This window comes from Nylanderia fulva, unplaced genomic scaffold (assembly GCF_048542155.1).
Source record: "Nylanderia fulva isolate GAGA-0341 unplaced genomic scaffold, ASM4854215v1 Scaffold22, whole genome shotgun sequence".
Taxonomy (NCBI): Eukaryota; Metazoa; Arthropoda; class Insecta; order Hymenoptera; family Formicidae; genus Nylanderia; species Nylanderia fulva.
The window spans coordinates 3182160-3205647 of record NW_028190285.1 but is presented as its reverse complement, the minus strand read 5'-3'; the positions used below and the strand labels follow the sequence as shown (position 1 = coordinate 3205647).

Below are 23488 nucleotides of genomic sequence, written 5' to 3'. Positions count from 1 at the left end.
CTCGTAAAATTTCCTTTTTTCTATTAACTATTTTTTTTCAATTTTGCAAAATATAAAAAAAACATGAAGTTTCCCATCTGTAAATTCTTCAGAGCCGGCACGTCATGACTGAAGATCTTTTGGCGTCTGGGTTGGAGACGCGAATATAGCCGACATGGTTTCTGTGCGCTGTGAACCCCGATAGATTTGGCTCCTATTGATTGCGCGACAGTGTGTGCACATTCTTCCGAGTAAATCGTCGCATAGCGATTTTTTCGTGTTCTTCGCGAACGCTTTCAAGAGCGATTCACGGCGATCGGTGACGTGCTGCGAGAAAAGCTACGCCAAGCGGGAACGAGTGAGTAGTGTAGCGAGAAAATCCTTTCATCCTCTGACGTGCCCGACAGCGGCACAAGCCGCCGTTTGTGTTTATCTCGGTTTCTATTGATAATTTTTCTTGACAAATGACGCCTCGAGCCGTTTCGTGCCGCGAAACGACTCTAAATAGCGGAATTATCGTACAAAGTGCTCCCTCCTCGGCGATAACAGTTCATTTGCATACGGCTTTCTCACGGAGATAAAAATGCCGCCATAGCGTTGTTGTGATCGTATGTCATATATCTTCGTTCAAGTTCGTGGGAATTATTTCAGCTTGTTTGTTAAGATTGGGAAACGCATTTGTTTCACTTAACTTAGCGAAGTACGAATATCGGTTCTGCGATTAAAATGTAAAGTATTTTTTGGGGTAATTTTGGAAAATTTATTGAAATATGTATTATTTATAAAGACAATAATTGTTTCTTAGCTCTATAATCACAAATGATCACCCTTTCATATTTGTTATTTTACTTAAATAAAAATAAAAAAATCTATATCATCATCTCTATGATCAATGTCAATTATTTTACAAAAATTATAATTAAATGTAATTATTGACTGAATAATTTTAGGAATTGAATTTTTAAAAATGTTTATATTCGAAAAATGAATGTATTACTATATGTGAATAAAATTATTCTATTCTTTAGGGAAGAGCAAGATGACGCCAGAAGGATATACACGTGTTTACGTGGGTGGATTGAATGAGAGCATCAAAAAGGAAGATCTGCAAATGGAGTTTGAAAAGTATGGCAAGTTGAACAAGGTCTGGGTAGCCTTCAATCCGCCAGGCTTTGCCTTTATCGAGTTCTTCAACATGAACGAGGCTGAATTAGCATGCTGCAATATGAATGGCATGGAAATCATGGGTGCAAAATTAAGAGTAGAGATTTCACGGGGTAGAGGTCGTGGCGGCGGGAGGGGTGGAGGTTCAGGTGGTTTCAGAGGAAATCGGGGAGTCGGTAGTAGGGAATTCGGTTCTCGAGGCGGTAATTCCGTGGGTTATAGAGGCAATACCTATGCAGATTACGGAGGCAGTTATTATGCAGGCAGGAGTGGCACAAATAGAGGCAGAGGCCGTTACGGAGAAGACTATATGTTCAATCGCAGCAGTGGGTATGTTACGCGAGACGGATATACGCAAGATGTCTATAGTGGTAGTAGCGGAGACGCTGGTGCCGACTACTACACCGGGAAGGATACAAGTACAGCGAGGTATCGAAGCCGTTCCCCCGCTGGCCGTGGCAGGTATCACGATACCTATATATCATCTGATTTTAATCTCACATGACAATTATTAGCAGAATTGTTAATTTCATTCTAATGATATTTGAAAATAATGGGTAAATTATATGCCTTGAAAGGCTTCTTACGATGTATCACAATTCTACACAGTGCCATTTTCGCTCACGGATAAATACAGTCTGAAAATATTTGTATTTTCACATTTTAAAAATCGTATCATTTGTAAGAGTTTCAGAAAAGAAAATTTTTTGAAGGAGATGGCATCTTTATGAGGAGAAGTTTAAGAATATTAATAATTATGATAAACAACTATAAGAGAAAAATACACAATCTGTTTACATGGAAATGTATCATAAGTAACAGACAAAAATTTAATTAAATATTCAAAATATTTATCTTGTTCAAGTAGAAAAAGACTGAATTAATTTACAAAAAACAATTGGGATGCAATTCCATATATTATATATAAATAATATTGCTTCATACCTATTATGAATCATAATTAAATGAATTGCAGAGAAATTCTATGAATTATTAAAAAAAAAAAAAAAAAAAAAAAAAAAAAAACATTTCAAGTGCATGAGAGCCCATTGCTATCATTGAATAAATTTCTTTAATTGCATGCATAAAAATATCAAGCTACTATTGGCTCTCGTCTTAATGAGAGTTAAAAGGGAGCAAAAGTAATGTGACATCCTATTTTGCATTTCCATGTTCACAGTCATCGTCATCTACGTGAATGCACATAAAAGAACTACGCTGCGTCTTGCCAATCTGAACTGCGGGTTCGCCGATCAGCCACCCGCCTCGACGACTTCATTTCTGTCCAATCTACACACAGCGACCTGTATATAGACAAGAACTACCATTGCAGTTTGCGCTGTGCAATATTTTCCCTGCATTGTACCACTTCCATGCAACTTGTGGTCGCTGCTGGGATGCTATACTTTCTATGATTAACAGATCCGAGAGTTCCCTTAAATAAAAGCGCTCTTACGCGAAGTGAGAAATGCGATGAAATATAGAATAACGCGGAATACCTTTGAATGATTAATATTTAAAAAAGTAATTAATATAGGGCTGTAATCTATAGGGAATGTAACACTATCTACAATCACCGTTTTATGTTTAGCTGACGCCTTATTGGGTTGTTTTAGATCTCTTTATATATTTTCGACATGCAGAATTTTTGTGGCTTTTGATTTGTGATTATACAGATTTTTCAGTGATTATGCAGAGATTTGCTTATTATATATAATATATGCATTATGTATTACATATTACGTATTATTTATATATATAATAATTTTGCTTATTATATATAATATATGTATTACGTATTACATATTACGTATTATTTACATATATAATAATCTTGATTGCATTAAGAATTATCTTGTAAAGTATTTTCACTGGATTTATTTGGTTTAGCTTTCATCGTTTTCAATTTTTTGAAAGTTTAAGATTATAATATAGCGGTCCATAATCTTGTGAATATCATTCTCGTGTATTTAGATAAAAACGTGTTCTCGCTTACACTCTATGAATAGTAATGAATATAAATGATTTTATATGGGAATTGGAAAGAAGAAATAATAAGTCGCGCGCAATACTAGCCAAATGCAAGTTGCTCGTATATAACAATTAATTTATTGTGCTAATGGATGAAAACAAAACAGTTTTCGTAAAAATTTCGATGCACAAATGAGATCAAAATCTTGTGAAGCAAAAGCGATTGAATTCTACATGATATATCTTCTATATTTTGTTTTTCTGATGTATGTGCAGTACTGCATTTGGAAAGAGACACGTTCGAGCATTTGCTTTTATCATTACAGAAATGCTCGTAAATAAGAAAGTGATAAAGTAATGGTATATATTACCTCCACTGTAAATGATATGGAATTGGAAATTAAGATATTAAATGATTTGCGCTCAGTACTGCCTGCCACCCTGCCTGCCTGTCTGCCTACCTATTTTTTCACAGTTTATCATGACTGGTATTATAATCCGACGTCGTTTTTATTTAATCACTTAAAGCTAATTATTTTGATCAAATATGGTTGCTTATTTAATGGTTTTTACAGGTATTTCAAATTCATATATTATCAAGGTTTACAGGTAAATTTCAGTATTATTAGTTTTATGTTTAATATTATTATATGGTTACTTTTTTTTAAAATAATGCTGATTTTTTTATTTTAATTTTTTTTATTATAAAAAGTTTTTATGCACACACAAGCCTTTAGTGTGTGTACGTTTCATCATGCTTGAGTTGTAAAAGAAAAGATGAAGAATATGAAAAAAAAGAGAAGATATAGAAGAAAAAAGAATAAATGATATTTAACGGTTCTGATCTCTTTGCTGTCATCATTGAATTATAACATTAAAAACGAAAAATCGTATGAATCTTTGTTTTGTTAAATAATCTATCGAAATAAATATTTTAAATAATATTTTTTAACTCTGCATTTAATAGTTTGAATTGATAAAATACATTAAACTATCTTCTCGATTTGTAAATTAATATAGCTGTAAATTTTGCTTATATATATATATATATATACATATATAGTTGTCATTAAATCTATTTTCATTAAAAATGTAAAACGCATGGAAAATAAATTATATGTGCATTAACTAATACAAGATAACAAAAAGGAGAGGTTTTGTCATCTTATCAATTGATACAATTGAATGCAAGTGTATAAAAAAAATTATTTTGCCATATTTTATCAAAAAATTCAAATAATTTCTGAATAATTAATTTATTGTTTCTGACGTCATAATATGTTTTTGGAAAATCTTAATTTAAAATTGAAATTTTTTTTCTCTCTTTTGTAAAATGATATATATAATACATTAAATTCTTAATGTTCTATTAAAAAAAATAATAATATGTAAGGAAAAAGGGAGATTCTTATTTTAATTTTTAAAATAATTTTTAACAACAAATAACGTTTAAAGATTAATAAGAAGTGATAAATTAAGTATTTTTAAAGCAGCAACGCATTTCCGGTACTGTGTCGCGTTTCTTTCATTTGCGAATGATGTATATATGAGCTTTCAAAAGTGAGAAAGTTCTATATATGAGAATATTGTCCCATATATAACAAATGGTTTTTAATTAAACATATTGAGACTAAAAGCTTAATACTTCCATCAAATTTTTAATGAAGAGGACATTCTCGAAATTTACATTTGTTATTTCAATCCCAATACATAATTAAGACACAAGTAAGTTTATTGTAACTTAACAATAAACAAATATATATTTATGTGTTTCAACAAAAGAATTTAGCATTACAACATTGATTGCATAATTCTTTAACTTTAAAAATTAAAACTTTGAATTTTTATACACAATTTCTATAAATAAAAAATTAGTTGATTAGAATGTAATTAAATTAGAGATTGAACATTTATATTATAAATACGTATTTTTTATGTTAAAGTAAATTTTAATTGTTAATATTAAGTAATATTTTGATATTTAATTCTTAATGTTCTGCTAATTGTGCTCTTTAAATTTATTTAAAATTAAACAAAATTATATTGATTTTATTTTATATTAAATTTAATTTACTTTATAATATATTTTAATTTTTTTATTAGTACTTTAAAATATATTTTATACAATATTTCATTTATATATATAACATCAAAATAAAGTATTATAAAATTATCTAATGTACAATATATAATATTTATAATAGAATATTATAAAAATTATATTAATTATCACAACAAATATATACATGTAGTTATATTTCACTGCTTATTTTTAATAGATGTGTTCCATACAATATTATTTAACATTATATGACTGTATTTTGAATAATGACCATTGGAATTTGAAGATTTTATATGTTTTTATGTGGAATGATACAAACTTAATTATTTATTATATTTTTATATATTTCAATTTTTTATATGTTCGATATTTATTTTATCTTATAGAAGCTAAAAGATTAGATCTTCGATCAGTATTCTGAAATAACGCTCGAATCAGTTGTTTAACTTGTGGAGCAGTGAACTCCTGTGCCAATATTCCTTTCCCATTTCCCCATCTAATTTCGATTTCTTTCAATGATGCACCAAGTATCTTAATCAGTTCCAAAAATTTCTCCCATTTTTGTACGTGCTGTTGTATTTGTTGATCCTATGAATATGTTTGCTTAATTAAACAAAATTAACATTCTCATTTAATATCCGCAGATAGGGGAAGTAGGCTAATCTTTTAATCTATGTATTTTTTGACAATTTTTTGCTAATTATGGTCTACAAATCTGAGATCGAAAAGTTCAATAAACAATATTTGAAAAAAAATCTATTTCCACATCTTATTCTCAATTAGCCTCCTTTTCCTTTCTATGGATATTCAATATCAGAGCTACTTCTACTTTATCTTTAATCTTATTTAACTTTAACGTTTAACTTTTACAGGGACCAGTTGGAGTACTACTACCTTGAACAAGTTTTTATTTTAAATGTACTTTCACGATAGTAAACAACAAAATTTTTTAAATATTTTTCTTTCTTTTTTTCTTGTAAATTTTCTTTGTATCTTTATACTATAACTTGTTATGTTCATTATACTTACAGGAAATATCTGTGGTGTTCGTTTTACAACCATATTGAATAAAATTACCAATTCTGTCGCTACATCAGCTGGAATATCTTCAACAGTTATAACCTTTGTCACCAAATCGTCAATCATAGAATTCGTTATACATCCTGTGATATTAATATAAGAGATTAAAAAATATGTATGTTGTTGAAATATAATAAAACGAAAAATTCACTAACCAACAGCTTTGCAATATATATTTATAGGTAATACTTCTATCCAAACAGTCTTCAATAATTCCAATTGTCTGATGCATTGTCTTAATGCACGTTCAGTACTAGGATGTAACTCAGATGTTTGCCCCAATCCCGAAAAACCTATTCATAAATATAAAATACTTTTGTTACATTTGTTTAAATTTTTCATGTATAGCTAATAAGTTAATTATAAACCTGAGTCCTTGATGATGTCAAAGATTATATTTTTTTGATATTTCATGTGTTCTAAAAAATACTGCGAACCTACTTCTCGGAATATTGTGACTTGATCCGAGAATGTTAAATTCAATTTGTGTAGATTTTTTGGGACTTTGTCTCTATATTCGTGTGCCAAAGTAAGTAGATGATGAGCAAGATACATACAATTATTATGAAATAGAGCTAAAAATAATTATATATTTTTATTCATAATAAAATTAGTTTATTTTGTTATGTAACTTTCTTACCAACTTGCTGTGGTATTGTTTCTAAAAATTTTTTATGATGTTCTGGCACTAAACCAACATACATTTCAAATATATTTCTGCATGTATAAAATAATCTAACTGCGCACGCATCTGAACTATTGCAAGCCTCTTTTAATGCTTTCCTTGTTAATTCCAGTATTTCTTGTGCACTTTTGCTAAAATGCATTTAATAATAATTATATTAAATTTTTTGTATAAGATTATATTGTGCTAGAAAAAAATTAGCAGAATTTATAGAATTAATAAATTCAACAATACATAGAATTATGACAAGTAAGAAATCATACAAATATGAATCAGAGATTTTTAATTAATTGTAATGTACCTGATTTGACACTTTGGTAAATGAAACGACATATCTCTTAACGTTTTTTCATTCAATATATAATTATTTTCGAATGTTTTATCCATAAGCATAGGTGATTCCTACAAAAAAGAATAATTAAAATTAGATAAAATCAGATACTTTACTATTTTTGTAATAAAATAAATACCTGTGGCTCATATCGAACAGAATCATGTAGGTCTTTCTTCATTATATTTCTACCTTTGACTAATAATTCTTGACACATTCTATCGATAAAAAGTTTGTCAATATTGTTTGTGTATTCTGATAAAAAGAGCTGATCTTTAGAAAGAAATTCTGAAATTTTACATTGTTAAATTATTGGGTATTATAAAACAAATTATTTTAACTCGAAAAATAAATATAAATACCAATTTGTACTAAGTAATCTTGAAATTCATTAATTGCTTCTACAACAGGCTCAAAATTCTTTAGATTTGCATTAGAAGTTGGAATGATGTATGAGATACAATCTGTTGTTAAAGAATGTGATAATTGCTTCAGTAGATGTGGTTGCATTCTTTTCAGAAAAGTTTCGTTATCCATAATTGTCAGATTTAGGTGTTGATGAAGAAATTTAAAGAGCAACTTTAAATTGCACAGTACACTTTTAAAACATGGCATCTTTTTTTTCTCCAATATTTCGATGGTAAAAACTTTCTCTTCGATAACATACACTGAACAGTGATCATGAATGATAGGATTAATTATATGATTTATTAAATTCATTAAAAATGTTTGCAAGAAGTTTTCAAGATTATTAATGATATACAATCCTTGTATTAGTTCCTGTATATTATCATATTCACTTTTAATAATAAGAGAAGTAACCATTTTGCCATCTTTCATGTCATTATTCCAACAAATGCAATCATGTAAGAGTCTGGACACTTCTATCGAATACAAGCGGAAGAGATTGCAATATTCATCTTTGATGGTCGCATATATTTCAAGATCTTGCAGAAAACTATGAGGATTATCCAATAAAGATTGCATTTGCGATAGAGTCTTTGCAGTATCAATATATCGTTTTTCTTCTTGCATCTCTTTTATAGATTTTATATATTCGTGTAAGTTTATCAACTGATGGGATAATTTCAAACTAATGTTAGACTCTTTTAATTTTTGAGAGAGAGTTTTCAATTCTTTTATCAAACCAGGTAATTCTATTTTGACCTATAATAAAAGCAATGAAATTTCAATTCATTAAACTTGTTTTATACATTTTATTAATTATAGTAGATACACATTAAATATACTGATTATATACCTGATTATTTATCCTGCTTTGCAAAATGTCCATCTCTTGCAATAGCATCTCAATCCTTTTTACTAAATACACATCTCTTTTCAATTTTGCATTGAATTCAAAAGAATCGTCATCCATAAAATCTTTAACTTCATATTCTAATTTTGTTATTTGTTTCTGTATTTCGGCAATATTTTTTTGAAAATTTACCATTTCAAGTTTTCCTGCGTGGAAAAATATTATTTCACAATTACAACAGTATACTTATCTTTATAAATAATATTTTACAATTGCTACTATATATATTTATTAATATTATAAATAATATAAATATTATAATCATAGTTTGTTTGACCATGTATAATTTTTCTCAAAATAAAAAAAATTATAAATGTAATATTAAAAAATACATAATTGCTAAAGACTTGATTGTTTACACATTTGGAGGAATAATTATCATAATTCTAATGTTTTAAACTTTAATGCTATAACGTTATTCTAAATATTATATTGTATTAAGTAATAGAAGTTGTTTTTATTTGTTCAAAAAATGCTACAAAATTATTTTTTATTTTTATTAATTTAGAAAATATAATTAAAATTTAATATTTATAAAATTTTTAGAAATTGTTACATATTATATATACATGTGACATTTCTAATAAAAATACAGAGTGCACTAATGACATTTTCACAGGTTTTAGCAATTTATTTAAATACACACACCATTACATGTAAGCATTACCTGCTGTAGTCAGCACATCTGCTACGAACGATGTCATATTTGATATATGAGAAATTTGATACAAATGTCAAATATCAAGAACTATAGGTTTTATGAATATGGTCTGATATATAAATTACAATATATTTTTTGTCTTATAAAAAGGAGCTGTCAATTCTTCTCAGCATCAGCTGATAGGCTATAGAACACTAGACCATAATGTAAATTGTAAATATATAATATCATAATGTATAATATATAATTATATTTGCATCATGCCTCCACCATAACCAAAATGCTCCGAATCGTGGAATCCTCGCACACATGCGCAGTAGCGAATAATAGGCTTATGTGTACATGAATGTCTCTAGCAGAGAAAAATAATGTATCTAGTGGAGAACGCTTGGAACAATTCTATTCATCGATTCAATTCGTTTTATTTATTAATTTTATTTATTTATTTATTTATTTAATGCTGCTTTGAATTTGCAATCACTAATTAATGGCCAATAATAGGGTTAAAATGCTTTGATACGCGGTTTCTAGTACTCCTGAAAATTTATTTCTGAATTATTAGGAGAATATATTTTGCGAAGAAGTCGATAATTCAGTTCCCAAACGATATATCTTGGAAAATTTACTTTTGAATGACTAGGAGAATATAATTCGCAAAGAGATATGCGACCGATCCGGGAGCTCTAAGCCTGAGAGATCGATGGATGTTGATTGGCTGGATCATGAGCAATAGTAGCGGGGGGCGTGGTTTGATGGGCCAATCACAAGCAGAATCGTTTTCTATTGGTTCGCAATTCAACCAATCAGGATGAGATTTCAAATGCCCCCTCCATCCTACCACCAAATCGGTCACTTACCTCTTTGCGAAATATATTCTCCTAGTCATTCAAAAATCAATTTTCCCACATATATCGCTCGTGAACTGAATTATCGACTTCCTCGCAAAATATAATTTCCTAATAATTCAAAATAAATTTTCGAGAGTATTAGAAGAGTGTATCATTACACTTTACTGTTACTGACTATATTTGTCTGAATAGATTTTCCTCGTAAATTTCGCCAGTTTATAATTAAACGAATTTTGGTGATGAAATTGCAAATTCAAAGCAGTAAATTAATAAATAAAACGAACTAAATCGATGAATCGAAATTGTTCCAGACAATAAGATGGCTGCACTGTGAAATTATTTATTATTATTAAATATTTATTAATTATTAATAAATATTAATAATTTTAATAAATATAAATATCAAAAATGAATTTTCGAGAATTTTAGAAGAAGCGTATCATTACACTTCAACTTCCGGTTTAACTCAGGATTACCAACTCTGAAAAATAAATTTATAATCTATATGGTGTCCTTTGACTATAGTCTATAGTCTATGGTAAAAGATTAGAGTATCATAAAGAGAATATCATACATGTGCACATATATTTTTATTTGTGTACATGTTTGATGCGTTATAATAATCAATTTATATTGTATATTTAACCAAAGGAAAGAAAGACAATTATTTTATAAAATTATTAAATATTTACCGAGTAAGTATACCAAAGAAATACCGGTATATGGCGAGTGTTATTGAAGATTAAAGTGTATAAAGCATTACACAACGTTGCACAATTAACAAATTTGATATTGTATATACAGTGTAAAGAATTTTAATTAACGTGTATGTGTGTGTATCAACGACAACAATCACGATTTTACTTGATATCATTTTAAACGCTATTATATATATATATATATATATATATATATATATATATATATATATATATATATATATATATATATATATATATATATATATATATATATATATATAAACGAATAACCACAAATTTTTTGTGTATTGATGTACATCTATTAATATTGAATTCCTGTACATTGGAAGTGGTTTAAACATGCCGTGCTGGTACTATGAGAAGAAAGAGCTACGCAATACACCCTCTATTCAGGATGGTATTGATTATGAGACGGAATGTAGATATCGAAAAGAAGGTGCACGCTTCATAATTGACACTGGCACAAAGATGGATTTAGGTTACAATACAATGGCAACGGGTGTCGTTTATTTCCATCGATTCTACATGTTCCATTCATTTAAAAATTTTCCACGATATGTAAGTACATATACAATGTATATACACATATATATGTTTAATCTTAAAATATTGTATTGTGTATTAATTGCATTACTATGGTACACAGGTAACAGCTTGTTGCTGTTTACTCTTAGCTGGGAAAGTTGAAGAAACTCCAAAAAAATGCAAGGATATTATACGAACAGCTAAGACTTTAGTGTCCGAACAAAAGTTTATGACATTTGGAGAAGATCCTAAAGTAAGTTATTTAGCAAAAAAATATTCCACTGTATCAGAAAGCATATGTAATGTATATAAAATTATAAATATAGTATAATAGTATCACTAATGTATACTATTTGTTGACAGGAAGAAGTCTTGACTTTAGAAAGAATTTTATTGCAAACTATTAAATTTGATCTGCAAGTTGAACACCCATATAGCTATTTATTGAAATATGCAAAGTGTCTTAAAGGTAATCTACATTGTACATATTATATTATAGAATTACAAAATTTGTATTAATAATAAATCTTGTTAATTAAATTATGGATATTTCTAAAACAATTTTTATTTCAATTGTAGGAGATAAAAACAAACTGCAAAAAATGGTTCAAATGGCTTGGACGTTTGTTAATGATAGGTATGTAATAACTTTATAATGTATGAATTATTAATCACACACACACAGTAGTTTGAAGATTAATTTTTATTATTTTTTGTTTAGTTTATGTACCACTCTGTCGCTACAGTGGGAGCCAGAAATAATAGCTGTTGCTCTAATGTACTTGGCAGGAAAGCTAAGTAAATTTGAAGTAGTTGACTGGGTCGGCAGGCAACCAAAGCATTTACGCTGGTGGGATATGTTTGTTGAAGATGTAACTATGGATCTTTTAGAAGGTAAATTTGCAAACTTTTGATCTCAAAATATTTTATATCTTGCTGTTATCTATTATAGTCATATCATAATCTAATATCATGTATATTTTTAGATATTTGTCATCAAGTTTTGGATTTATATTCGCAAGCTAATAATACGAAACCGCCAGATTCACCACCCATGATACCATCCAGCGAGCTATGTAGAGAACGACCCGTTGCTACTACTACCACAGAATCTGCATCTAATACACCAAATGGTAAGTAGTAAATGTAATTATCAAGTTGATAATGTGCATTAACACATATTTAAAAATTTAGAAATTATTGACGATTATGTTATAGTGACGCCTGGAAAATCTTCTAAGATAGAAACGCCAGTTTCTGCAAACGGATGTCCAACCACGGATATTGTGGAGACGATAAAACCAATAGACACTTCAACGGCACATTTTCCCACATATCCAACGAATTTCACAGCATCTAACAATACGAACTATCCGCCGGCGTTTCCACCTACGAACGTTTCGGTTCCACCGCCTCCTGTGAATACAATGAATCATATTGTACCAACAATACATCACATTGGATCCTCTGCTACCATTCGTCCTACGCCACCGCCTGCACCAGCTACTAATCAAACTGCTTTCCAACCATATTCCTATCCAACAAATGCATCATACTTCCCAGCGAATAATCCAATTCCACCAACTGCACCACCACGCAGCTATTATCCACCACAGCCATAACAAAAGGCAATATATCATGCATTCAATAAAAATTGTATCAATTTGAACATCATTATCTTAATTAATAATGAAAAAAAAATTAGCAGAATATAATTAATTTAATTGTAAATTTTGTATATATGTTGTACTTTTATATTTACTGTTATCACACACATGTACTTATAAACTTTTTTTCTACTATAAACAAAATGTTTCCGCTGTAATTTTTTCTGTTCTATCATTGATACATATCAAAGAAAATTAATATTTGATTCATAATATTAAATTTCAAAATTAATATATAGGAAAAAAATGACAAAAAATTAATCATTTTACATGTAAAGATTTCCTTTACTAAAGAAATTTTCAGTAGCTTTTGGATGTTGTAGTTTACAATCTATTTCATTAGTCAAAACTTGTAAAAGTGGTTCTGCACATTTAGAATCCAGTACAAAATTGTCAATATATAACATGTATAATTTGGCTGATATGCCTGTAAGTTCAGCATAAGATAAAACTGAAAAAAACAGATAAGTTTCATTAATTCTCATAAAATATTTTTAATATCTAACATATTTTATATATATATTTTAAGTATTAACATAAATACCAACCTCCTGCGCCAACTCCAAATACAATATTTGGTTGTTCTAATCGTTCAATTTTATACTTGGAAACATTTGCATTTTTGGTAGTCAAGATTCTTAAAAATGATGGTGTTTCTGGAATATTTGTACTCTGAAACTGTGATACATGACGGCACACTATTGAAATTGTGCTCTCTGTGTTTAATAATAAGTCAGATATCTGTAAAAAATGTAGATATTCTTTAGTATTAAAATATATACATTATAGCAAACAAATTACTTGCCTGGTTTACAAGCATTCCTGCATATTTTGTATCAAACTGTTGTAAAATTAGACACAGATATATTTGTTTATCAATGTGGTAGATGACAGAAATTTTTTTATGATTTTCATTTTCAATGATGCATACTTCTTCTGTATTCTGACATAAGCATTGCTTTACAAAAGCTAAAATAAAATAATTAATAATTAAAAGTATGTCTATGGAATCTAAAATTATATAATGTTAATAATATTGCAAAGAGATTATTACGAATTAATGGCTCTCCCTCTATTACGATAAACTTTTGCATCCGTTCAGGCTTATTTTTTAGCCAGCTAACGTGTAATTTTCTAAAATCGATTGTTTTGTATTATTTTATTTTGTAAGAACATAAAGTATAATCAGGCTGTAATAATAAAACTTTGTCATGAATTCTCAACTTACGGACAATGTTCTAAATTGTCAACTGGTTCATATTCGTCTTCGTCATCCCAAAATGCTCGTGATGATGGAAATATTACCTCCCCAAAGTGACTAACCATTTTAAATCAAACTATAGAAAAAAAGAAAAATGTAAATATCTAATTATAATTTATATTATTGCTTAATCATAAAAGTTTGTTTTTTTTTCCACGTTATTACGTATTATTAAATGCTTATAGGCTACTGACAAATTAATCAGCACAAATTTTATATATATTTATTTATTCTTTATAGCTGCACTTCGTGTACTTTTTGTTTTTTTCTTCTCTTTTCCTCCAATTTCTAAATATTTATTTATTTCTTTTTTTAGTGTACATACATACACTGGACGTATATACACTTGATCCTAAAAGTGACACATACGCAAATGTTAAAAAATACTTTGCATTTGAGCAGAGAGATCTCTCTGCCCTCTGGTGTACTTTGCTGTTGAACTTAGGGCGCATCCTCACGATATAGCTCGAGCAGCCACAAAGAAAACTATTGGGAGAAACTTATTTAAATTTTAATAATTTGACATTAAAATAAAGTATATTAAATAGATTACAAAAATGTCCAGAGAGGAATACAAAGCTTGATCGTCCAGGTAAATAAAATATCTTTATCATTTTTTTTTAAATAAAATTAGACATTTTTAACAGTACAAGAGATATATCTACACAGACAGATAATTGTAATAATAATGATAATATAATGAAACTGCAAGAGTAAGTTAAATTCCTTGAGAGGATTTATTTTGCAAGAGTTGTGTAGCATTCTTATTCGTGTTTTCAGCGATATTACTAGCAACTAGCAAGAGACGTATTTATAGTAGTGAGAAACCTCTCTGGCCTCTCTCTCATTCAATGAATAAGATATTCTTTATTTATTGGCCTCATTATATATATATATATATATATATTAATGAGTTTAAAAATATTATTCTTTTGGCTCGTATTCATTATGTGAAAATAAATGAAAACCTTGAAATATATTTTCTATAGAATGTTTTTTACTAAAATTTTAATTTAAAAAATTTTTAAGAATATATTAACTTTTTACTTTGAAAAACAATAGTAACATATCACATATAGTATGTATATAATCACACTTATTATAGAATTAAATGACTATACTAAAAGAATTTTTCATTTATCTTGACAATCAAGAAAAAAAGATTTTATTTAATTTACTTTATTTCTTATATATAAAGCATATAAAATAAAATATGAAAAATTTATTTTGATGTTTCATACTTCAAATAAGTAAATCGTTACATTGATGTACATATAAATATATATAAATATGTGTATAAATTGTAATAAATACAAAAAGTCAATCTATATATATACAAAATATAATATATATAAATAGAAATGGTATGAGAAAAAGTACTGTCATATAATCATACGGTTTGACGTTGGCGATTGCGATTAAACGTATTTTCTTCATCCTCAGATTCTTGAGTTACAGTCTGACGAACAAACAATTAAATTAAAAACATTGTATCTAGTAAAATTAGTTGATAAGCATAAAATGTATGTATGTATAATGTATATACAATGTATCTCAGATCAGCAAATATTTTTTCAAATTCACACTTCTTTGCGATATATTTTTTACTTCTTGTGATTCGCAAATATTTTATATATTCATACTTCATACATTTTACTTACATAATAAAGTATCGTTCTCAATGCTTGCCGTTTTCTGCGTCTTGCGAGCATTTGATTGTATGCCTGTCTAGCATCCCAAATACTACCCACTTCAATGTCATTTGGTGTCATTATATACAAATGTTGACGAAGACATATCTGTCGATAGTATTTATATATGGCACGAAAGGGAGGGTACAGTAAGTTGGTTCTATAAAGATAACAGAAAGTTCAAACAATTAATTACAAATAAAATAATTTTTACAGATAATCTAGCATAAATTGAAAGAATAAAAAATCTAAAATGACAGTAAAATATTATCAATGTAGCACATATTTAGCACACGCTAAAATTTTATAATTAATTATTGATAATGATCGTTTTCCAAATTTACTTGAATATATTCGATTAAATAAATAATTTAATTAAACAGAATTATAAAAATAATCGATATATTAGAATATAGTACCAGCAAATTTTTGCTAAAATCCAATACATGTCATTAATGAAAAATGTAGCGCTTTTACATCAGCTAAATTTCGAGATTACTGTGCGAATAAAGATATTGTATCAGAAGATAACACATTATCATTATGAAGCATCAAGAATAAATAAAATGAGCGAATAAATCGCAAATTTTTATTTGGAAATTAGCGTTTGCTAAATTAATGATACAAGAAAATAGAAAGCAAAATGTAAAGAAATTTGAATATTTATTAAAATAGAATTTATGATACATGTGCAAAACTTTGATTGGTAGAAATAAAAGGTCTCATTGATACCATGCACAGTAATAACTTTGATTGAACAAGTTATTCAGCTTAAAAAAGAAAAACTTTGCGTGAATTTTATAATTAAATAATCATTAAAATATATTAAGTATTCATTAGGTAGGAAAATTAGATATGATAAAAACTTTAAAGCTTAAACTTTTGTTGATCTACAAAGGTGATAGAAGCATATCCAGTTTGATTCTGAGATGAATTTGAATTAGATCTAAGACATAGATAAGAAATGTTTAAATCTTCATATCTTTGTAATATAAGTAGAGCAAAATAATTGATTGCGTGATAATTCACAAGAACAAATTTTTTGATGACCAAAATAATAGAATGCAGTATGATAAGACAGGTGCATTAATGAAATAATTATTATATTAAATTAAGAGATTTGAGAAAATTAAAATTTTACATAATTTTTTAATGTATAAGATTAAAAAATATAAGCGTGCATATTATTATATACAAAGAATCAACTTACTTCACATATTTATGGTTAACACCCACAATGATGACGATTAATAGTATGACTGCTATTATTATGTTCTGTATTATAGCTTGTGTTACAAATGTAGTATGTTTTTTCCATATTTTATATAAATCTTGTCTGGTGATATATTGTTTCAGTAGAATATGATGAGTGTCATTTTCATGCTCTATACTTGTAACATTTAATAACATCATATTCTGTACGGTTTTTAATTCTGTAGAATTTTTCGTATTATTTGCGGTGTTTAATTCTATAATACTTTCCGTATCGGTTGCGATATTTAATTCTGTAACATTTTCTCTATTGTAGATAGTACTTAATAATTCCATATCACATATATTTAATACTGTATTGCATTTTGTACTATTTGTTGGTAATGTTTTCACACTTCTCAGTCTTATAATATCTAGAAAAAAATTAGAAGATTTAAAAAATAATTAATAATTCGCAATATATACTTATCATTAATTTTATTGATAGTAAAAATTTATTATATATAAACGTGTGTTTTATTATTGATATAAATTAAGATTATTAATAACAAATTAAGTTCGTTAATAAGTAATATATTAATCAGCAGATCAATTTGTCAGGTACAAAAATTTGTTGTTAGTAAATTAATTTTGTTTATTAATAAATCAAATTTCGAATGATATGAAATATCATCTTACCAGGAAATATTCTTAAGATAATAAAGATGATAATCCACACTTTTTGCATTATAATGAGCAAATGACTTAACAATTTCTTGTAAAAAAAACTTTGAAAGACAACACTTGTAATTTTGTACTTTGCACTTTGTTTTAATTCGATTGCTATTGTTAGTATCGCGATACCAATCAACTATCTGAAATTAAAGATGTAATCATTATATATGTTGAAATTGAATGCATAATAATTTTATAGTTCACATACATTTTTTGCGAATGTTTGGCAAATAAAATAAATTGTCGCTTAAAGAATGTAAATGTTGAATGGAAAAATTATTTCGTAAAAATATTCCTTAAATATATAAATCAATTGAATGTAAACAATAGTATTTGCAAATTTTTCATCTTATTAATGAAAAACTCAAATTTCTATTTTATATTTATAATTTTATATTATATTTTATATTATTTTATGCATTCTTTAGGTCTTTTTATTAGTATATATTTTCAGACAATTAATTATTTTTGTCATAAATATGCATTTTTGGGTTAATTTTTTGATATTTTAATTAATCAATATTATACATATTTATCTCTTGGTATTAAAAAAAATGAGATATAATCTCGGTTGCATAAAAAAAAATCAAGTTGTTTATATTTTCTATGAAGCTCAAAAACTTAGTGCACGCGTCATAAATTAATAATAACCCAATAATATAAATACAAAAATAATAATAATAATAGTAGTAAAATGATCAATATATGCAAGATTAAATTTTATCAATATTATTTTACTTTTAAATTTAATTTGCAATTTTAATATTATATTAGTCGATAATTATACTCTTTAAAGATAATCAATTCTTTATCATCGATATTATTCAGGAAAAACAAGTATTTAATTGCAATCTGGATAGAATAATAGTGAGAGACCCGCATCCTTCGACTTATATAAAATGAGAGCAATATCAAAACATTCTTGTAAATACGTGGGAGGTCCTCAGTCTCAAATCGTCACATAAATTCTACTGTGGCTCTATTAGTAACAAAATTACCTTATCCTTAAACATGCTCGTATTAAATTTTGCTTCTACGTCCCGTTTGCACTCTTCATTTTGCCATGGATCTTGAAATGATGCGAAGGTTCGTTCCATAAGCCAGATTTTCTCAAGGTTTGGACAAGGATAAGTCGCTTTTCCGTTTCGCAATCCGATTTGGAAGCTAACTGATTCAGTCCCAAATTTTTTTTAGCCAACAGCCGATACCTGAGTCAAGATTTGGCCCTCTATGTCATCTATTGTTATTGTGTACAAAGCTGATGTCCCGCCGAATTTGCGGCTTCAATCGTTCTGTTCCTGATCAGTATTATATAAGCCTAGAGAACATTGAATAATTGTTTACTTTACATTGTTAATATTTTTAATATATGATTGTTTATGAGATGATTTCATAAGTAAATATTCAAAGAGATAAGATCTCTCTGACAATTCCTTTCTCTTCAAAAGATGTTTGTTCAACAAACGTTGAACTTTAATATATGTATATTTTTAACGAAATTTATTATTATATATACTAGATTATTTTATTAAATTATATAAAATAAAATATAAATTAAAAAAGAAGAAGAGATACAATATGTCGCTAAATATACATTTATAAAATCAAAGTCGCAGCTCAAATAAATAAAATAGCAAGTTTAAATCGCTTAGTCATTTTACGTATGTGATCACATATACTTTATTAGTGTTGACTACACACACATACGGGAAGAGACAGTCTGAAGACAGGTTCTCCCCTCTCTCTCTCTCTCTCTCTCTCTCAGTATAAACGCCTTATACTGAATAAAGTGATCTCTTTGAATGCTTTTTATTTAGATTTTCTGTATACAAAATATACTTTCTCGAAAATTGAGTAAAAAAAAATATAAATATGAAAATTAAGAATATGAAATGTTAAGAATAAGGTCGTTGAGAATACAGGGACATTTATTACAAAGTTGCATAATATATATGCCAAGCAAACAGTACAAGTCAGCATATATTGAGATATCACACAAGTGGTATCTCACACGATTTTCCGACGTCGAAATTGAGTAAAGTGTGCCAACGAAATGGATTATCCTCTAATAATTACGATTTCTGTCGGTTGCTGTTCAGTTGTTTATGCTTTAATAAAATACTATTCATCTAAAAGGAGCAAATTGATAGAGTTATCGGAGACTTGGTGGACACCCGGTACCGAAAATTCTGTCAGCAACGATATCAGACCATACAAAATCATTTTCTCTGAAGAGGTAATTCGTTGTTAATATTCGATTGGACACAATTATACATTAATTTAATAGGCAAGCTCGAATTAATTTTATTAAATATAATTTTATTAATTTTATTAAATTATTATTTCCAGCTAGTGAAAGATTTGAAGAATCGATTAAAGAACACTAGACCTTTGACACTGCCATTGAAGGACGTTGCCTGGAATTATGGCACTAACACGATTGCTTTAAACAAACTTTTAAATTACTGGGCTGATAATTATAATTTCCAGGAACGTGAGAAATTTGTAAACCAGTATCCACATTTTAAAACTAATATCCAAGGTAAAGAATATATATAATCCTTTTAATAGAAAAATAAAAGTAAATCATTCTTTCATAAAATACAGTATTTTATATAGCTTATTGTTTTCAAAATTTAATCTTCAAATCATAATTAATAATTTACATCTTCTATGTATATGTACTGATGAAAAAAGAGGGAGAAAGAGAGCCTAATAAAGATAATTTTTACATAGACGTCTATTGTCGCCACATCATGATTATTTTTCAACATTTTATTGAATAATATAAATTGTAACTACATTAAATTATATATCAATTAGTATATATACAGTATTTTATCAAACAGGATTAGACATACACTTTATTCGCGTAAAACCGACTAATGTGGGGGAAAAACGAGTCTTGCCGCTTTTAATCTTACACGGATGGCCCGGATCTATAATGGAATTTTATAAAATCATACCTTTGTTGACGACACCGAAAGCGGAGTATGATTTTGTATTTGAAGTGATAGCACCTTCCTTGCCTGGATTCGGCTTCTCCAGCCCAGCTACGATACCTGGCCTCTCCTACATACAAATGAGCATGGTTTTAAAAAATCTCATGTTAAGGCTCGGGTACGATAAGTTTTACATACAGGGCGGCGATTGGGGAGCGATTATTGTCAACGCTATGTCGACCCTGTTTCCCCAAAAGTAAGAACATATATTTTTATCTAATCTAAATAACTCACTAACAAAAGCTCATAGATTTCCAGTATCACAAATCAATATAGACATAAAAAGTATTGTGTAATTTTTGTAGTGTACTGGGTATGCATTCCAACATGTGCTCAGTAATGAGAAATGAAGTTATAGTCAAACAAGCGATATGTCAATATCTTTTTTCCTTCTTACCTTGGACAAAAAAACCACGACAAACTGAGAAAACCTCCAGGAAGAAATTTTCACTCAAAAGGTACCTATCAGAAACTGGATACTTCCATATCCAAGCTACAAAGCCGGACACGGTTGGTACGTATTACAGTGTAATTATACACGCAAAAAATAAATAATTTTTGATATATTTTATTGAATACAAATTGATATCATTGCGTGTGTTCCAGGGGTAGGTCTAACCGATTCACCTGCTGGTTTGGCAGCATATATTATCGAGAAATTTTCGACCGGCACGAACTATTCTTATAAATTCAGAGACGACGGTGGATTTCTGGATAAATTTACGTATGATGAATTGATTGATAATTTAATGATTTACTGGGCATCCAACAGCATTACTACAGCGATGAGAATATACGCCGAAATGTTTACTGAGTCGAACATACCGTTGGGAAAACTCATAAATTCGTACGTATAATAATTATTTTTCTCGTGATTATTATAAAATATATAATGATCCTATTATATATCACAATACTGATATTATTTGTAATATAATGATCTTGATAATAAGCTACAAATAATAAACTATATAAATATTAAAATTAAAATTATCAAAATTAATAGATGAATTAAAATATTTTAATTATTAATGTTAAAATTAAAATATTTTTACAGAAATGTGGTAGAAGTTCCCACTGCTTGTTCGCAATTTCCTAATGAGATCACAGAGCAACCTATAAGTTTACTCAGAACGCGATTCGTGAATCTCTTACGTGTTACTAAAATGCCTCAAGGTGGTCATTTTGCAGCATTAGAGGAGCCTGAATTACTTGCAAATGATATATGGGCTTCTGTTAATGAGATGGAAGTGTGGCATAAAAATCATAATAAATAAGACTTGTAATTATTCAATTTATCATGTTTGTACTCATATGTAAGAATAAGATAAGTTTAAACATGTATTTTTGAAGTCCTGAAAAACTTTTAAAAAAGAATTAATAAAATAAGAAATATGTTTTCATACAAAAAATACATTATATTTTTTCGCTGCTTTCAAAAAGTCATTATTTTTATATTCTGTGTATAAACATTAAATTAATAATAATCTACTATATTATGCAATAGATATAATCTATACTAAAAGATATATATGTATATATGTTGCTCTTTTATAAAATATATAAAGAAGTTTTATTATATGCATATTAGCTGTATATAGAAATTCTCATTTATATACAATTATAAAACGATATATACTAATTTGTTATTTATATATATTTATATACATGATGCAAGATTTATATATAATTATATATAATTAAATATTAAATTAATGGAAACCTGTATATACTTATACATACAATTTATAAATATCATATATAAGTATGCATACAGTATGCACATATATAATTATATACAAGTCATTGCACTTATAAATATATATACATCTTATATGTTGCCGTTATAATTTACAATATTTTTGTATATCTATATTTTTACATAATTCTATTCTGCATGAATATATAATAAAAAGTTTTTTACCAGTTTTTTTTACTAGGTATAATCTTATACTTCATAAATAATCATATTTTTCACTGTTATGTGTGTGTGTGTGTGTATTAATAGAAAACTATGTTTCAATAATCTGAAACAAAAATCCGTTTTTTACCAGTTTTTTTTACCAGGTATAATCTTATACCTCATAATCATATTTTTCACTGTTATGTGTGTGTGTGTGTATTAATAGAAAACTATGTTTCAATAATCTGAAACAAAAATCCGAATAAATAATGTTACTTACGTACATTTTTGTAGTTTTATGTGTTTTGTATGATTTTATGAAATGCAATTTTTGTTTATAATTCTCTCGCATATTCTGTATGCGATATGCGATGTAAATATTTTTCGAGATGTATTTTATAAAATATATACACTTCTCTCAAAGTTTTTTGTATCTTAAACGTGACGTATCAAATTATAAATAGAATTCTGTTAAAACTTATCAACTTGATAACGATAAGGAAAGTAAAAATCTATCTCAATTAATAACGATAAGGAGAGATTGAAAAATATTAGCAGTTAGGAAACCGGCGAAGCACTACGAGCATAAACTATAAAAATCTAGTGCGTCCTTGAACACTATTTTTTGTACTTGAATGTGTTCGAAAATCTTATCTTTAAAGTGAAGTAATATTTAATCGACCAATCAGATT

The 23488-nt window shown here is 27.7% G+C and overlaps 6 protein-coding genes across 15 annotated transcripts; 3 read left to right on the top strand and 3 right to left on the bottom strand.

Annotated features, from left to right (window-relative positions):
• Positions 1–117: 117 nt before the first annotated feature.
• Rsf1 (Repressor splicing factor 1) lies at positions 118–3540 on the top strand. The gene is made up of 3 exons (XM_029299983.2): positions 118–337; positions 1008–1605; positions 2324–3540. Exons 2-3 carry the CDS (start codon positions 1019–1021, stop codon positions 2349–2351), a joined length of 615 nt encoding a protein of 204 aa, XP_029155816.1. The 5' UTR covers positions 118–337; positions 1008–1018; the 3' UTR covers positions 2352–3540.
• A 1815-nt stretch (positions 3541–5355) lies between these two features.
• Positions 5356–9573, bottom strand: Zw10 (Zeste-white 10 kinetochore protein). Its single transcript, XM_029299999.2, has 10 exons — positions 9258–9573; positions 8534–8736; positions 7635–8439; positions 7412–7560; positions 7243–7343; positions 6897–7072; positions 6625–6831; positions 6412–6549; positions 6206–6339; positions 5356–5764 (listed from the first exon to the last, which is right to left on the bottom strand). The coding sequence occupies exons 1-10, from the start codon at positions 9292–9294 to the stop codon at positions 5552–5554; spliced, it is 2163 nt and encodes a 720-aa protein (XP_029155832.1). The 5' UTR covers positions 9295–9573; the 3' UTR covers positions 5356–5551.
• A 1057-nt stretch (positions 9574–10630) lies between these two features.
• On the top strand, positions 10631–13642 carry CycK (cyclin K). Its single transcript, XM_029299958.2, has 8 exons — positions 10631–10794; positions 11151–11379; positions 11468–11599; positions 11710–11815; positions 11926–11983; positions 12068–12240; positions 12333–12479; positions 12565–13642. The coding sequence occupies exons 2-8, from the start codon at positions 11161–11163 to the stop codon at positions 12966–12968; spliced, it is 1239 nt and encodes a 412-aa protein (XP_029155791.1). The 5' UTR covers positions 10631–10794; positions 11151–11160; the 3' UTR covers positions 12969–13642.
• Positions 13278–14683, bottom strand: PSMG1 (Proteasome assembly chaperone 1). 5 transcript variants are annotated; one of them, XM_085482878.1, is made up of 6 exons: positions 14604–14683; positions 14242–14350; positions 14068–14147; positions 13819–13982; positions 13562–13754; positions 13278–13464 (listed from the first exon to the last, which is right to left on the bottom strand). In XM_085482878.1, exons 2-6 carry the CDS (start codon positions 14337–14339, stop codon positions 13280–13282), a joined length of 720 nt encoding a protein of 239 aa, XP_085339004.1. In that variant the 5' UTR covers positions 14340–14350; positions 14604–14683; the 3' UTR covers positions 13278–13279. The 5 variants fall into 5 exon arrangements, with proteins under 5 accessions (XP_085339004.1, XP_085339002.1, XP_085339003.1 ...); XM_085482876.1 differs by having other exon boundaries at positions 14530–14678; XM_085482877.1 differs by having other exon boundaries at positions 14600–14678.
• Positions 14684–15435: 752 nt separating this feature from the next.
• LOC114928720 (uncharacterized) lies at positions 15436–23369 on the bottom strand. Of its 6 annotated transcripts, none has more exons than XM_029299995.2 (8): positions 23077–23369; positions 22818–23041; positions 20858–20963; positions 18890–19209; positions 17856–18031; positions 17176–17590; positions 15936–16125; positions 15436–15733 (listed from the first exon to the last, which is right to left on the bottom strand). In XM_029299995.2, the coding sequence occupies exons 5-8, from the start codon at positions 17902–17904 to the stop codon at positions 15665–15667; spliced, it is 723 nt and encodes a 240-aa protein (XP_029155828.1). In that variant the 5' UTR covers positions 17905–18031; positions 18890–19209; positions 20858–20963; positions 22818–23041; positions 23077–23369; the 3' UTR covers positions 15436–15664. The 6 variants fall into 6 exon arrangements, with proteins under 6 accessions (XP_029155828.1, XP_085339000.1, XP_029155829.1 ...); XM_085482874.1 differs by having other exon boundaries at positions 23081–23369; XM_029299996.2 differs by lacking the exon at positions 22818–23041.
• Positions 19700–22307, top strand: LOC114928718 (juvenile hormone epoxide hydrolase 1-like). The gene is made up of 6 exons (XM_029299992.2): positions 19700–20127; positions 20241–20433; positions 20741–21089; positions 21199–21407; positions 21500–21740; positions 21951–22307. The coding sequence occupies exons 1-6, from the start codon at positions 19945–19947 to the stop codon at positions 22168–22170; spliced, it is 1395 nt and encodes a 464-aa protein (XP_029155825.1). The 5' UTR covers positions 19700–19944; the 3' UTR covers positions 22171–22307.
• Positions 23370–23488: the final 119 nt, after the last annotated feature.

Coding starts and splice junctions, on each gene's coding strand:
- Rsf1 (XM_029299983.2), top strand. CDS start 1,019: ATGACGCCAGAAGGATATACACGTGTTTACGTGGGTGGATTGAATGAG. Junction 1,606..2,323: donor TCCCCCGCTGGCCGTGGCAG/GTATCACGATAC, acceptor CCATGTTCACAG/TCATCGTCATCTACGTGAAT.
- Zw10 (XM_029299999.2), bottom strand. CDS start 9,294: ATGACATCGTTCGTAGCAGATGTGCTGACTACAGCAG. Junction 7,344..7,411: donor CTGTTCGATATGAGCCACAG/GTATTTATTTTA, acceptor TCTTTTTTGTAG/GAATCACCTATGCTTATGGA. Junction 7,073..7,242: donor TTACCAAAGTGTCAAATCAG/GTACATTACAAT, acceptor AATGCATTTTAG/CAAAAGTGCACAAGAAATAC.
- CycK (XM_029299958.2), top strand. CDS start 11,161: ATGCCGTGCTGGTACTATGAGAAGAAAGAGCTACGCAATACACCCTCT. Junction 11,984..12,067: donor TGGACGTTTGTTAATGATAG/GTATGTAATAAC, acceptor TTTTTTGTTTAG/TTTATGTACCACTCTGTCGC. Junction 12,480..12,564: donor TGCATCTAATACACCAAATG/GTAAGTAGTAAA, acceptor ATTATGTTATAG/TGACGCCTGGAAAATCTTCT.
- PSMG1 (XM_085482878.1), bottom strand. CDS start 14,339: ATGGTTAGTCACTTTGGGGAGGTAATATTTCCATCATCACGAGCATTT. Junction 13,983..14,067: donor AGAGGGAGAGCCATTAATTC/GTAATAATCTCT, acceptor ATTTTATTTTAG/CTTTTGTAAAGCAATGCTTA. Junction 13,755..13,818: donor CAGGAATGCTTGTAAACCAG/GCAAGTAATTTG, acceptor CATTTTTTACAG/ATATCTGACTTATTATTAAA.
- LOC114928720 (XM_029299995.2), bottom strand. CDS start 17,904: ATGCAAAAAGTGTGGATTATCATCTTTATTATCTTAAGAATATTTCCT. Junction 17,591..17,855: donor TATCTTAAGAATATTTCCTG/GTAAGATGATAT, acceptor ATTTTTTTCTAG/ATATTATAAGACTGAGAAGT. Junction 15,734..15,935: donor TGAGAACGATACTTTATTAT/GTAAGTAAAATG, acceptor TTTGTTCGTCAG/ACTGTAACTCAAGAATCTGA.
- LOC114928718 (XM_029299992.2), top strand. CDS start 19,945: ATGGATTATCCTCTAATAATTACGATTTCTGTCGGTTGCTGTTCAGTT. Junction 21,090..21,198: donor TCGACCCTGTTTCCCCAAAA/GTAAGAACATAT, acceptor TAATTTTTGTAG/TGTACTGGGTATGCATTCCA. Junction 21,408..21,499: donor TACAAAGCCGGACACGGTTG/GTACGTATTACA, acceptor CGTGTGTTCCAG/GGGTAGGTCTAACCGATTCA.